The sequence below is a fragment of the Procambarus clarkii genome, chromosome 10 (assembly GCF_040958095.1).
Source record: "Procambarus clarkii isolate CNS0578487 chromosome 10, FALCON_Pclarkii_2.0, whole genome shotgun sequence".
Taxonomy (NCBI): domain Eukaryota; kingdom Metazoa; phylum Arthropoda; class Malacostraca; order Decapoda; family Cambaridae; genus Procambarus; species Procambarus clarkii.
In genome coordinates this window covers 47,787,637-47,804,204 of record NC_091159.1, presented here as the reverse complement: position 1 = coordinate 47,804,204, position 16,568 = coordinate 47,787,637, and the positions used below count along the sequence as shown (strand labels likewise).

The window sequence follows — 16,568 nt, the reverse complement described above, 5'->3', positions numbered from 1 at the left end:
GGGTCCTACCATCAAAGGTGATCTTCACAACGCGAAGGGGTTGACGTCGACGACCACGAGGGGGACGAGTAAACGAGTCAACCTGGAGGACAGAATGGCCTTGGGCATCAAGGATATGCCGAATATCATCGTGGCAATCCTGCAGATTCCGAACACCGGTTGCAACATGGGGTGGGAGGAGAATAGTGCCAACACTGGAATTCATCTGAACGTTCTTGGAGACCCGAACAGGGATCTCGCCAAGGCAAGATAAGGCAGCCAAGCGGGAAGCCGCATCCTGAGAAGGAGCAGCAACGACACGTGTACCGAGACGAGTGGGGTTGAAAGTAACACACGCATCCACGGAATCTACAAGATGCCGATGGAGGGAGAAATCGTCAGGAGGCGCAGAATCAAGAGGGAGGAGATCAAAGTATTTGGCCCATGAAGCAGGACCAAACAAGGCCTGATACGCATCAGCACGGGAAGGAATCGAGCGAGTGCGGTTGGGGCGCGAACGGCGTTGAGAACCCCTAGAGAGAGAGGGGTCAAAAGGCGCAGTAGTCACAACGAAAGACTTAGCCACACCAGGGGACGAAGTGGTCACCACCGGGGGCTGGAGGCTCGACCCAACCTCAGAGGAGGGAGGGGAGCTGGGGGAAGAAGTCAGGACGGTCAAAGGAGGAGCAAGGTCGGGGCCCAACGCAGCGGGAGCTACAGAGCCTGGTCTTCCAATACAGGCCGACTCGGGGGCTTGGTCGCCCACCCCACGAGCCTGAGAGGGTACAACGGAAACATTCAACGACATAGAGACGAAAAGTGACAAATTCATCCACGAATGTGCCCCCATACCCACCATGGAGCCACAATTAGAGGCAGGACACCCAACAGGAAGCTATCGCTGATCACGCCGGGGCCCCCTAGGGGTGCGTCGTGAGTATACGCCCCACAAACGCCACCTTAAGAACCGTCAGTCCGTCGAGATCGGGTTCAGCGACGAAAGGGGGATTGACAATAAAAGGTTCCCCTCGCTCGAGACGTCGGGTACTACAGTTCTACGGGTGCAAGAGTATGCCTCCTCAAGCACCCGGGCGTCAAAATAGAAGAAGTCCAAAGAAATAATCCAAAACAAGCAAAAGGTCGGCAGGAAACGACAAGCAGATAGGAGAAGAGGGGGGAGAAAAACGAAACATAAGGAAAAGGAAAAGCGATCCGGCACAATTGGAGAAGACAGCAGCAGGAGTGCAAGGCCAGAAAAGGACAGAGGACTGCCCAACGGAGCATCACACTCCGGCAGCCGTCCACCAAGCCCCCTCACGACGCCAACGGGCCGGAAGGGGAGGGGGGGTAAGTGTAAGTTCACAATATTGTAAGCAAACTTTAAAAAAAGTTTTGAGGCCACAATGAATACCAAACAAGAAACTCTATTAAACTCTGAATTGATCTAGACTAATATTGAATAATGACAGGAACAAATATATTAATTCCTCAAACAAATTGATAAATCATCTAGATGATGGTTTAATTGATAAATTTGCACATGAATATTTTAAATGTGGCAACACTTAAATGGGGGGGAGGGGACCTTAAGGCAAATGGGGGGACCTGCAAGAAGCCGCCGGCTTACTGTCCTCGTCGGGGCCACTAGTGTTGGTGGCTCTCAGGTAAACCTTTTGAAATATCGTATTAACTGCTTCATGATCCCAGATGCCTGATAAGTAGACAGTAAAAGGTTACTGTAGAGGACAATCATGGACTATAACCTGTCTAAACAAACAAATACAAAATAAATTATAATAAAGGATGAGTCTTATGATTTTGCAGCAGGCAAAAAGAGAGAATAAGGCAAAACATACTTTTTCTGGGGTTAGACTCCTACATCATCATAATTTAGATGAATATTCTCTAAGGCACAAACACAATCAGAACTTTGTATACCACATACATGTAAGACCAATCCTGGAGTATGCTGCTCCAGCATAGAGTCCATACCTTGTCAAACACAAGACGAAGCTGGAGAAAGTTCAGAGGTATGCCACTAGACTAATCCCAGAAATAAGAGGCATGAATTACGAGGAAAAGCTGCGTGAATTGTACCTCATGTCTCGGAAGACAGAAGAGCTCTGGGAGACATGATCACCACATACAAAATTCTCAGGGGAATTAACAGGGTTGATAAGGACGGATTATTTAACACAGGTGATACTTGCACAAGGGGACACAGGTGGAAGCTGAGTACCTAAAGAAGCCATTAGAAGACATCAGAAAGAACTTTTTCAGTGTCAGAGTGGTAAATAAATGGAATGCATTGGGAAGTGATGTGGTGGAGGCTGACTCCATACAGTTTCAAATGTAGATATGATACAATAAGCTCAGGAACCTTTACACCAGCATATTGACAGATGTGAGGCTAGACCAAAGAGCCTAAGCTCAACCCCACCAAAAACAACTAGGCAAGTACATCAAAAAGAAAAAAAAAAGGAACGCTCCACTGAGCACCCAGGTACCATTCATCCCTCTCAATCAGTCCTTAGAATGCAGACTCCATGCTTTTCCATTGCTTGGTAAGAAATTATCAAAAGAAAGTGCCAAGCCTGGAAGACTAACACTGTCGCACAACAGTCAAAACTAAAAATGCATCACTTAGGATGCCAATAAGAGAGCATAACGACACAAGATGAGCGATGTTAAAGGTATCAGATTCACCAAGGATTTTATCAAGAGACAAGTGACTCAAAGGTACATTGGGAGTAAAAGGTGAGGCTGTCTGGAACCAGTTCTGACAATAAGGTACAGGTTAATTAAATGGCCATAAGTTAAGTATGTATGGCCCATACTCACCACAGCCAGTTCTTTTCCCCACTTCCAATTACAGTGGCAGGTGGAGAACCAAAGGAATAGGTTATATATAATAGAATGCAGTTTGTAATTCATAACACTCATCCATCTATGACGAAGTAATGACGAGATCATTATTAAAGACAATACAAATACTGTACACACTGCTATGGACTCTGCAAATTTAAGCACTGATACACTACAGGCACGAATGCTGAATTAGGTGTGTTCACATGAAACACATTTTACATACTGCACAATTCTACATAAGCTATGTGTTGGGGAAGAATGAAATGCCCACCAATCAGAGGTGCAAACCTACATGAAACAAAGCGATAACATGTAGGGTCGAGGTCGAAGCAGTAATATCAAGACTACATATTGGATATATCGGTACTGTATTAGTGAAAACATTGACTAAAGTGGAGATATAAAGTAGCAAAATTAATATCAATATTGTCACACAAATATGCTTCAAATCTATTTGGAAGATTGTACATTAATCCTACTATATACTTTGTGTTCGAAATTTACCATTTTACAACTTCCAAGAAACCAATTCCCAATAATGATATAAATTTTTTACCCCAAATCATTTCAGTTACACATTCAGAACACCCCAGTATACAAAGTAACTACAGTATATGTACTGTATGGATGAAGTACATAATTAATACTACAACATACTCTAAAATATTTATTATATACTACAAAATACTCTAATAATATTTATTATATACATGTAAATGTTTCTTCAACGTACAAAATGGAAGGCTCCAATGGACGGATTCAATTTTTCAAGCAGAAGCTTGAGTCAGATTATTACAAAATCCTGATATACTGTAACCACAAACTAATGGATGTCAGTTTAAACAATAATCATCAGAATATCTACATACTCTACGTCTGGAGGAAATGACAAAAAAAACAACAGAAATTTCAAAGAAACAAACCATGTGCAGTGCAGTTTGCAAATAGAATAAAAATTGACTTTAATGAACAAATCATATTTTCTGATCTGGTTGTGGAACTTGTTTGTAATCTTTATTCTTTTCGAGATAAAAAAACCATGGTGGAAATATCTAACTTAGTCATTAAAAATGACCATGTTCATCCAGAGAACTACTGTACACCACTGTGATACGATTACCATTACAGAAACCACAGCATGTCTTCTACAAGACTCAGCCTCTCATATTCCTGAATATTAATCTGCATTAATATTTACAAAACCTAAAACTATGCCATACAAGAAATTTCATATTTAAAGATACTCTACACTAAAAGAAGTGCTTGAAATATAATTGCTAGACCATTAAAAGGAGCAAATATAATCTGGAACCAAAATTGCTACTTTCAATTCTTTCTCCAGGCTTACACATGGGTACAGATAACCACAATAGACTGGACTATGAAACCAAAATTATAACCAGCTGGCCCTCACTATTTGTAAGTCATGCATTCTAGCAGAAAACCTCAACACATGTTAATTTGCACACAAACAATATAAGGTAATATGAGGTAAACAGGGATAAGTTCCAGAGATCTCTCTCCTAATTCTACATTTTCCACCACCAGGAAAGGAAATGGCAGGAAAGTTTGGTAATGTTCAAACATTACCAAACTTTCCTGCCATTTACCACCCCCCATATTGTGCTTTGTAGAAGGGGCTTTGCAAAACATTAATTCCATCTGATGTTTTTCATCAGATGGAATCCATCTGATGAAAATCCATCATCAGATGGTCCATCTTTTCCATCTGAACACTCAACATATATAAATTGGAACTTAGCCCAATGTATCATTTTTGTAAATTGAGATTACTACTGTTTGCATATTCTCTAATGATGTAGCAATAATGATGTCACAAATATATATATCGCATAGAGTTGTGCGCATACATTAGCATAGACATTACCTTTACATGTTGACAGGAGCACCTGAGAGTGCCGCAGGCCTTGCAGACCATCCGCTTGGTGCCATCATGCAAGAATGACACATGTGAAAGTGTATAAAACCTGCAACAACCATACTCACAGGTAGCAAACCTTACACAGGTGCTTTATATACATTGTATTAAATATTATATGGAGAACAAATTTTGCAAGTACAGTACCAAATTAGCAAATAGTGAGAGCTGACTGTATAACGATCACATTCCCATGTTGCTGGTTTGTTAAGTCGACTATATAACAATTATATTTTTATATTGTTGGCCACAACAAATGTTACAAAACCCTAAGTCTTAATAGTGTAAGTATGCAAGTTCAAGAAATACAAGTTACATATTTCAACTGGAAAATTATTACTGAAAAAATAATAGACTAACAATCTTGTTTAACAAAACAACAACAAAAGAGTAGCAGATGCAGTTTAATGCTGACAAATGTAAGGTTTAGAGCCTAAGTAATAATAATAATACTAAATATCAACTAAACAATATTAAAGTTGCCAAATTTGAAAGCACAAAGTATCTGGGAGTCAAGATTAGTGGGAATCTCGAACCAGACAAAAATGCATTAATGTAAAAAATAAGGCAAATGAGTTATTAGAATTCATATCAAGAATTGTCAGCAGTAAGACATCTAATCTGACTCTTCAACTTTATTTTGCCCTTGTTAATTAAACCCCACTTAGATAATATAGTGCAGTTGGGTGAGCATGTGAACACGCACATTCCACTGGCTAGTGGAATGTGCAAGTGGAACCTCAAGAAGCTACAGGTTCCCAATATACTAAACCAATAATCATGTTTAATGTTAATATACCAGTACATATCCTGCCTTAATGTTATTTATATGTGTAATTAGAATTACGTCAAAATCAATACTTATAATAATTATTCATCAATTTGTTGTGTAAATTCTGTTGGGCAATTATGTTTGTTATCTTTTAATACCTTTGAGAACATTGTGCACGCTTGCAAGAAATATTGATTTTACCAAGGCATTTAATATTATATAACTTCGCACTCAATAAAACATAGTGAAAAGGTAAACGATGATTCACGATAACGTGGCTGAAGATGTGATGACAAAACCACACACCAGAAAATGATGAAACAACGTTTCAGTTCGTCCTGGACCCGACTTGTTAATGGTGCAGAACAGAGTGAAATGTCGTTGTTTCTTGATTTTCTGATGTATGATTTTGGTCATCAAAGTATCAAGGTATTCATAATGATGCTTAAATAATCTTCCAAGATATAATACTGGACTTTTAAGCAATGGTTTCAAAACCCCAAGTCTTACAAAATACTCCACAACCTTTAATATTGCCGCTTATAAAAATATAAGTTTTACAATTAATATTAACTAGTGCAAATATACATAAAATGGTGCCAATTTAGTCATCTAAAAACTACAAACATTACACTTGACTAACATCTAATTTTTACTACATACAGAAATACAACAAAATCACATATGGTAAAGCTTACTCAAAACTCAATATACAGTACTGACTTATCAATATATTGAGCATATCCTATAGCAAACTTCTCAATACAGAACATTTAGCTTTTGATAGTCAAATAATACAACTTAACAAAAATGCAACACAGTTATATAAACACTACATTCTGGAGTCGTTATCATTGACAACTGGAAGAATGTAACGACAAGACAAATACAGTCATACCAATTACTGTACCTCAAAAAACTAAGTGCGGTACATTACAGTAGGTCCTCGCTCCAACGAACCTCACTTCATCAAAACCCAGAATGGGTTGATCAATTAGTGTTCTGTGCACACTGTTCAGTGGATCAAACAAATGCTTGTTCTTGTGAGGATTGTTAATGTTGGGCCAGTCGGTCTAGGCACAGCAAAGTTAACAGCCGACCTAATCCAAGTATAAACTACTGGAATTTTTATTTATATTGCTATTCACCTGTTTAATCTAGCCAGCATTGAAATATAAATAAGTTCTTATCAATTAAGTTCGTGATCCTAGTAATGACAAAGTCTACTTATTATTCTGGTATTGTTACTCTCATGTAATTAATGTACTATACTTTCAATGTAATCTTTCCCAATTATAAATGCACTAGCATTTATGAATAAAGTATTTGATTGATTTAAACAAACAAATATGACATTTTATAAACTATATTACCAAAGTACTTATATAACAAAATATACAGAAAATAGAAAAAATTCAATCTATTAGAATATTGCACTGCATGGTACGGTGACAATGGTAAATATGACAAATATACAACTATTATTATCACAACAACTCAAACCTTATGCACAAGTTTGTCAAAACACTTGATGGTGCTACGTAGCACCATCAAATGTGCTGACCATCTAACCAATTTGGCCCAATAATGATCGTATACATTATATATACATAATTTTGTCACAATGTTGTATGCCGGCAATTTTCTATAGATTGCAACAGTCAAAATGATGAGCATGTTATAAATTTCATATTGCTTAAATTTTTATATCGAGATTCACTGACTGTGTGCAGATCCGTATCATTCTGATATGTAAGCACTGTGAATAATGATATGTTCATCATTTTTATATGGAATTATTCTCTAAAGCTTGTTCTACTGTATTCGACAAGCAAAACAGAGTGTGCAATAAATTTTGACATATATTTTAATTTAGCATTGGACGAAGGTTGGTTATGATGGGTTTGTACTCAACTAAATGTGCATCAGGGGTTATTATGAAGATATTTCACTACACTACTCTCCTGGTATTAAAGTAAAAATTTTATTAATAACAACAATAAGCCTGGAGGGTTGCCAGTCTTACGGATCGAACCAAATCTCCAATGTAACCTGCTGGCCTCATCCTACATGGTTCGTTGGAGCGAGTTCATACTGTATTTCATCACGTATACAAATAAAATTATTGCCGAATGTACTTTACTTACGGTTGATATTTTCTTTTAGTCTTAAAAAATATATTTGACTTCTGCAAAATACATATTATTGTTTCCTGAGCAATATCAGAGCAAATGCAGCAGCAAAAACCACAAGAAAACTGGCACTGATAGTGGATGTTCCATTACACCCATCAGAAGTACAGTAACACTCCTCCCAATATACACCAATGGGATCTACGCCCCAATTGCAAATGTTCGTCACACCTGTTTCAGTTACTGATGAACACCGGCGGATTACAGTACGCCAACGACCATCCCCTGTAAAATTAAAAGTGTCAAAACATGGCATCTCTGCAATCCTTTAAATAATTAAATAATAATTAAATAATTGCTTTTCATCCAAAACTCTGACTCAAAAGCAAAAATGTCATGAAAATAAAATGGCCTAAAGTGGGAAATAACTTTCTAAATGCACAGGAATATGTCTTCATCTTTAGCCAATTGCATTTGCTGTTATTGTTAGCAATGAATATTACAAATGTACTGTTATTAGTTACAAATAATGCTACATAATCTCAAGTAATCTATATCTTTTGGTATTAGGTATCACCCCTAAAAAACTGAACCTCATTTCCTAAATTTCTTAAATGTGTTTTCATTTATAAATATATACATATGCTAACTTATATCACATAGTAAGTATTACCCCAAAAAATATGCTAATTAAGACTGTACACACAAAAAGCTGAACATATGCCTGAAATGCATGCAATTAGTGCCTTTATATAAAATAAAAATACCTACCTAGTAATCACTATAATCAGACCCTCTGAGTATTTTTCATAAATATTATAATTATTATAGTAATTATTATTATTAAATTACAAAAAGAATTTGATGGATACTGAAAATACTGATATGATGTCCTCAAGTAGACTGCGTATTAGAGTTAAGAAGAAATAATCAGCTTACAGATAAACATGCGGGGAGACTGCTTGGTAATCTTGACACAAAAGGTTCCTGGGGTCACAGATTCTTCTTGGAAGCAGTCCACAGGAATGTGTGCCGTCTCGTCAAATTTTTCATAGGCACCACAGAGATCTTTACCATCAGGGTCTTCATCGGTAGAGCACTGGAAGCATTTAATTGCATTACCTGGAAAATAAATTATTTTTAATTACAGAATGCATAACGATTTATTGTACAACTCCTTATGACAGAAATCCAAAATAATGACAAAAAATATTCCAAGAATAATTTTATGAAAATCCAGAATCACATAATCCAGATTTTGGAGGTGCCTCTGCATCTTAAATATTCCATCCACATACCCATCTCATACCTTGTGCCATCTTGAAACTTTTCTACAATGGGTTGGTGAAGTCAGAAGTCTTCAGGCATTATTTCTTAATTCATCATGGGTCCTACACTAAATGTGATCTTATACGCATTCTTTCGTGATATTGGCTGTCTAGCCCTCCCACTTCTCTTATTTTGTATCTGGCCAAATCTATGAAACCGTTCCACTGATGTGATCCAATCATTTGTTTATTGTTCACAGCTTAATTGTTGTTGATAAACCCCCAACCAGCAAGAGTATAATGACAATAAATTTACTTCTTAAACAAACATAGTTTGCATAACTATTTTTCTCATTAGAATTGCAAATCAATGCACACACACACACATAAGCAAATACATAAATTAATGTTCATTATATCACACAGGTGCTGACATTGTAAACAGGACAAAATTATAATTTGTAACACTTTTACCCAATATATTTGCCAGTAATGACACTTTGTATTTACAAGTTAATGACTTCTAAATAAATGCTGGCCATTTAAATAGCAATCTATGAAAGTGAGATAGAAATTGCAACTTACAGATCAGTCAAACCCATTCAATGATAAGCCAAAGAACAGCACAAATATTTAATAATGTTACCCAGAATTATCTGCACATCTTATTTCATGCTTTTTTAAGTTAAACTTTTAATAAACAAACCAAGTTTAAGCACTGTATTATCCAAGTGATATATTATTTCTTTGTTCTTTTTAAATATTTGTAGCTAAATACAATACCTGTTAACTATAAACACAAGCTCATCTGCCACTGTATAAACACTTAAATTCTCTAACTATTAAACTAACAAAATAACTATGCAGTGTTAGTAATATCATGTAAATAACTTTCAACTTCCACTCATTACCATTTTGTTAGTGTGAGATATTCTAGAAATACTGTGTATGATTAGCAAACTAATAAAAGTCAAGCACAGAATGTAATTAAAAGCCATTTTTTATGAGCCCTGAGCAGCCAGAGCTGGACCAACCCCGTCCGGGGTTGCAGCCAGCCAGAGTTGGGGTTGGTCCAGCCAAGCCTTAGGAAGATGTACCAGGCCACCGAGACCCACCTCTGACTACCGGGAGCCAAGAACAGAATCTGGCTCATTCTTCAAAATAATCCCTAGGTCAAGCTTTGCTTCATACCTAAATGCATGCATTGGGATCAGAGATCAACCCAGAACTAGAAAACACAAACCTGGAACCAGCAGCCCCCAAAGCCAGGGAACCTGCAAGCCCTCAAGCAGGGAACCAGCAGCCCTCCACACCCAGAGAACCAGCAGCCCTCCACACCCAGAGAACCAGCAGCCTCCACACCCAGGGAACCAGTGGGCCCCCCACACAGCCAGGGAACCAGTGGCCCCTTCCACAGCCAGGGAAACAGTTTCCCCCAGCCAGGGAACCAGCAGCCTCCACACACTCAGGGAACCAGCGGCGCACACACAACCAGGGAACCAGTGAGCACACAGTCAGGGAACCAGCAGCCCCTACAGCCTATTTTCTCAGATGCTAACCCAGTTATCTTAACTCACATAGTAAATACAGTACTGAACTAAAAAAATTGTCCATGTATGTGTTACAGACCCGAGCCCAGCGTCCGAGCACGGAGCAGTGACGACCGTGCCATCTGTGGGTCAGCTCCCGAAACCCCTCCAAATGGACGACGCCATCTAGTGAGGACAAGATATACTGGCCACAAGGGCTAGTTTCCCGTCCTAATCAGCTCGTGATGTAGCCGCTGCTGACCTCTGGTGAGGTGACGCTTAGACAGCAACACCATCTATGGAGTGGATAGGTGGGCGTTTGTGTCTAAGCCTGTAAGTGAGGTGCCCCAGAGTGTAACTAGTACTGATGACGTGTCTGATTACAGAGTCGACCTGGGACTGCTGTAATGGAAGTTGGATCAGTCTACCCAAGGCAGCCGTAGAATCTCCAAGTGTAAGCTGCAGAAGTTGAGTCACCCCCCGGATGAACACTGCTGTGTTAGCCTGCCTGTGACGTGGCAGTTGAGGATTTGTTGTACCCGGGGCTGACTGGAGGAGAAGACTAACCCCTGGGGTGTTGTGGTGAGGAGAGTGATCAGCGGGATCACACGAGGCTCCTGCCTAGGGCTCGCAACCCTAGTATCGGTCGTGGAGTGGCCTAACCTGCGGAACTGATTGGAACCTGCCAGCTACAGGCTGGATTTGTGGTTGAAGGCCTCCACGACGGTGGCCTAACCTGCGGAACTGATTGGAACTTGCCAGCTACAGGCTGGATTTGTGGTTGAAGGCCTCCACGACGGTGGCCTAACCTGCGGAACTGATTGGAACTTGCCAGCTACAGGCTGGATTTGTGGTTGACGGCCTCCACGACTGAGCACCCAGTGGGACTATGATTTGGCTAGCCTGTGGCCAGGGTAGACTCGTTACGAGAATCAAAGGATTCATCGTGAGGCCACAATAGAACCAGGACCACTCGTCTTGAGCACCGTGAACGTCTTGAGTCTTCGGAGGAAGACAAGTGAATGTAAATAAGTGTAGTAATAATAAGTGTGAGACTGTTTATATATTTATTTATGGTGGTGGTGCTAATATATACTTAATAGAAAGCAGTTTTATCCCTTCCCCTTTAATTTACTTGGGTTACGGAGCACACCCCTTGAAAGCCACTACTAGCTTGGGGCCGGATACCCAAGCTCTACTAACATCAGAGAAAGAACCCAGTTGCGACCCAAGAGGGCCGTAACAGTATGGCTTACCGATTTACAAAATTATCTGTTTTACATTGAAAAAATTATATATTTTTTGGAAATAAGTCAATCAATTAAATAGGAATAGAACAGAGCAGAAAGAAAATTCCTTGGTGTTCACAGTGACAACAAATTGAACTTCAATTGCCATATGCAAACAAATAAGTAATAAACAATTAGTAAACTCTCTAAAATTAAATACTATACTATGTACCTCGCACTGTCCTAATAGCATATTATCATTCCCTCAATTATCCATATCTCACCGTATCTGCACCCAAGAATCTATGACTCAAAACTACCACACACACACACCTGTTGATTGACGGTTGAGAGGCGGAACCAAAGAGCCAGAGCTCAACCCCCGCAAACACAACTAGGTGAGTACACACACACACACACACACGAGGTCATAGATTTAAACTAGCTAAACACAGATGCCGAAGAAATATAAGAAAATTCACTTTCGCAAGCAGAGTGGTAGACGGTTGGAACAAGTTAGGTGAGAAGGTGGTGGAGGCCAAGACTGTCGGTAGTTTCAAAGCATTATATGACAAAGTGTGCTGGGAAGACGGACACCACGAGCGTAGCTCTCATCCTGTAACTACACTTAGGTAATTACACACACACACACAATTACTCCATACAAATCAGCAATTAGAACAATAACACACTCCAACCCCCAGACACCAGGAAGTCCCCTTACATGAACATGATAAATATAAAGGCACTACATACACACTCAACTGTAAATAAATAACAATAAGAAGTCAACCCCTACACATGAAAGTGAAGACATTTCGGTCCATCCAGGATGGACCGAAATGTCATCACTTTCACTTTCATTTGATTGCCCGAAACGCTTTGCGTAATAGTGGCTTTAGGCATTGTATGTACTAGCTCTATCTATAAATCTATCAATTTTTGTAAAACCTCTTGTATGTATGTACTTTACCTGAATAAACATTTATTTATTAATTTATTATTCTATTTTTTTATTTCTGGGTGGGTTTATTTATTGTAGCCGTGATATTGTGACTTTCTCTGCACTCTCAAGTGTACTCTATATATTGTTACAACTCTCAAGTGCAGTAATACTGCTAACCTCAAATGATTCTCAGGAGGCTGCAACAGACCCCATGGCCACCACAAGGAAAATAAATACCAGGACAGTATCTATTTAATATTCCTCGACTAAAGAAGAAATGCCATGCAATCAAAAGGTCCTAAACTGTGGAATGACCTCCCAAATGTAATAACATGTTGTACTACTCTTAACCAATTTAAAAGAGAAAGAGAAATATTAGTACCGGGCTAACATCACGTAAACGTGTATACATCTACCTCACCAAGCAGCACGACTCATATTTCTACATCCCAATGAAGACAATTTGTACTTACTGTTGTTAGTATTAAATACTGTGGCTGTACTGTTATTAGTTACCACTAAAGGTAAACAATTTAAGAGAGTCTATACTTTTCAGAACTACTGTATATGTTAATTTACATGACAAGGTATTATATATGACCTTATAAATGTGATATGTCATATCACATGACCTGATATTTGTATACAAAATATACAAATACTTTTCTACTGAATAATCGCTGTAATCCAATTCTTTTTGTTATATTATACTGTAATTTGTGTTGTTTGGGAGAGGCAGGATGTGCCTAGGCCTATTGAGTCACCCCTTAGGCCAACTGGCACCCACAACAGTTGCTCAGCTCCCAGGTACCTATTTAAGCGCTAGGTGAACAGAGGTATTGTGTAAAAGAAACTGTGCTCAACCATTTCTGTCCTGCCTAGGAATTGAACTGTGGTCCCTTGATTGTGAGCTGTGGATGTCGACCAGTGTGTTACAAGACCCCATTGTTCATTATAGTTCATTGTTCATTCATTCATCATACTGACCCCATTATGTTCATTATATTACATTGAATGCCCGAAACGCTTTGCGTAATAGTGGCTTTAGGCATTGTATGTACTAGCTCTATCTATAAGTCCACCAATCTTTGTAAGAATTTCTTGTATGTATGTACCTTACCTAAATAAACATTTATTTATTATTATTTATAGTACAGTACTACACTGTATATACAAATACTAGTCAAAAAGTATTTTACCTGATGGGTGGGGCGAGTCTCAACCAAAATATATCAGAGTTTATATTTTAGACTGTAATTATTGTGCTTTAAAACAAAAAATGAGCCTCTAGAGCATAGGCCTAATTGTTATTACAAAACTTTCACACTTCCAACTCACTTCTATCGATCATGTGTTTTTATTGGACAAGTTAGGTATGGCTAGTTCACGTTTGAAAACAAAACGTGAACATGATGCTGGGTTAGGTTTTGTTAATTTCTGGTCAAGTTTCACTAGTCTTTATTAAATATGCAACTTTATGTAACAAATAAGTAATCCTTATCATGCTCTTCTGTATATTTTTTTAAAATAAAAGTTATAAACAAATAAATACTGTAGTTCATTCAGGTAAAAGAACATTCATACAAAATGAGTTACAAAAAGAATGTTGGATTTCTAGAGAGCTAGTATATACTATGCCTCAAGTCACTAATACGCACAGCATTTCGGCATTAGTCATTATCACTATTAATATAGTTAACTGGGGTACAATCAAGTCGTGCACGGACATTTCAACGTTTTTTTCTAATTGTTAAAGCTATACAAAGCCTGCTGAATCATTAGATTAGGTTGGGTTAGGTAAGCTTTAAAACAATTGGCAAACTGTGTCGGATACAGCAACCCATATCTCCGAGGCATACTTTGCTATACTCTCTGGGTATGTTAGCTTAGATTACTTTCCACTTTGGTTAGGTTAGGTTGTTAGATTTTTTATATTTTTGTTAGCCACTAGCTAACAAAGTTGTGAATGCCACTAAACATTATAATGTTGCAATTTGTTACATTTTCAACTAATAAAACCTATTTCAACACAAGTAGGTTACTTCTATAGGTACCACTATTATTAAAATGGTAGGAGTAACTTAGTAAAACATTATTTTCCATTCACATTACAAATGTGAGCATGGTATAAGGGGTCTAGTGGTGTACCATCGTGCTACAGGCAAATTACTCACATCATTTCCACAAGGCGATTTCTAATTTCTAAAACCTGTTGGATTAGCTTGACTTGGGGCTAGATACATACAACTTTACCATTGTGATCATTGCTGACATCTTATGTGTGTTACCAATGTGTTTTAATGTGCCTACTAATCTTTGTCAAATTTTCTTACAATATACCAGTTAACATGTTATAAATTTGGCTAGAAATTATTTTCTTAATATTATCTGTTAGATTATTAAGGACCTGCCTGAAACGCTGTGCGTACTAGTGACTATACAAGAATGTGAACAACACATGCTATGTACTCTTACCAACCCAATGTATCTTCAAATTCAAATTCCTTATTCAGGAAAAGTACATACATACTTGATTTACAAACATTAAGTTGGATTTATAGATAGAGCCAATACATACAATACCTAAAGCCACTAATACGCATAGCGTTTTGGGCAAGAAGCGTTTCTTCTTGTATATATATATATATAAATAAGTAAATAAATTACTTATTACCTTATTTATTATTTATTTAAATAAATAAAAGAGGTAGTAACCCCGCTGGCAGACAGCGGCCGGCTTCCTTAACAAACACCTACAACACTTGCCCCAATCACAAGATTTAATAACATGATATTGTTGTTAGGTATGACAGTAGAGTCATAGTCCATGACAGTAGAGTTAGTGAGAAGTGTAGGAGTGAGTATAGGGTCCCACCACCCTGGCCTTGAACCTCACACCAGAGACGTTTGGGCAGGCTTCCTTACACCTCATGCCTCTCTTCACTCCTCAGTAAATAGGTAGTTGACCTCTGGGTGACTGGAGAAGGCTACACCCTAGGCCAGGTCAACAGTAGGCCTAAGGGGGTGGGGGGGGGGGGGGGCTGATAGGCCTGACAGCCACTAGAGTGACGGGTTACAGGGAAGAGTGACGTATTGAGGGTCATACCACCACTTACTTTCCCACACACTGGAGAGCACCAGCAGCAGCGCCAGGAGCGGGGCCTTCTGGGTCATCTTGGAGGAATTATTATAGAATTCAAATGTCTTGTTGTTTCTTGAGGCGTGTCCTGCACGGGGCTGCCAGACGCACGTGAGGCGCGGTGCCACACTCGTACGCAAGTTCTCGTACCCTCGTACACTGTACCCTCGTACAGTTCTCGTACACTGACGCAAATTCTCGTACCCTCACCTTCTTCACAAACATTTATACTTTATTTGTATTTATTTATATAAACAAGAATTCTTATATTCTTGTAAAGTCACTAGCACGCATAGCGTTTCAGGAAGGTCTTTAATCCTAATTTTCCTCGGAATACGACCCGCCAAATTGTTTACCCATTTTACTGTTGGGTGAACAGAGGCTACAATTAAGGCTTGGCGTCCATGGTAGGGCTCACAGCCCTGACTGTGACCTCGTTAGGTCGTTGTTGTTGAAGATTCAGCTACTGGGAACAAAACGTTCCAAGTAGCACAGGCTGTGGTGAGCCCGTAGTGAACTTACCTGGCACAGGAGCTGTGCCCTCGTTAGGTGATTGATTGATGAAGATTAAGCCACCCAAAAGGTGGCACGGGCATGAATAACCCGTAAGTGGTGACCCTTTTGAGCCATTACCAGTATCAAGAGCCGATACTGGAGATCTGTGGAGGTGCGACTGCACCCTGCGTGACGGGAGATGTCTCCCATGTGGCTCGTTAGGTCACAGGCAGAGCTTATATTGCCTGCAGGTGACGTCACGGCTGGCGCCA

General features: G+C 39.0%; 1 protein-coding gene across 4 annotated transcripts; it reads right to left on the bottom strand.

Moving 5' to 3' along the window:
• Positions 1-1,331: 1,331 nt before the first annotated feature.
• LOC123774305 (UPAR/Ly6 domain-containing protein crok) lies at positions 1,332-16,313 on the bottom strand. Of its 4 annotated transcripts, XR_011228018.1 has the most exons (5): positions 15,779-16,313; positions 8,630-8,812; positions 7,706-7,975; positions 4,736-4,835; positions 1,332-1,690 (listed from the first exon to the last, which is right to left on the bottom strand). XR_011228018.1 is itself a non-coding variant. In XM_045768460.2 (3 exons), exons 1-3 carry the CDS (start codon positions 15,834-15,836, stop codon positions 7,761-7,763), a joined length of 456 nt encoding a protein of 151 aa, XP_045624416.2. In that variant the 5' UTR covers positions 15,837-16,044; the 3' UTR covers positions 3,502-7,760. The 4 variants fall into 4 exon arrangements, 1 of the variants encoding a protein (XP_045624416.2); XR_011228019.1 differs by lacking the exon at positions 4,736-4,835; XR_011228017.1 differs by lacking the exon at positions 1,332-1,690 and having other exon boundaries at positions 3,502-4,835.
• Positions 16,314-16,568: the final 255 nt, after the last annotated feature.

Coding starts and splice junctions, on each gene's coding strand:
- LOC123774305 (XM_045768460.2), bottom strand. CDS start 15,836: ATGACCCAGAAGGCCCCGCTCCTGGCGCTGCTGCTGGTGCTCTCCAGT. Junction 8,813..15,778: donor GCTCTCCAGTGTGTGGGAAA/GTAAGTGGTGGT, acceptor TTTATTTTCCAG/GTAATGCAATTAAATGCTTC. Junction 7,976..8,629: donor GTCTCCCCGCATGTTTATCT/GTAAGCTGATTA, acceptor TTAATTTTACAG/GGGATGGTCGTTGGCGTACT.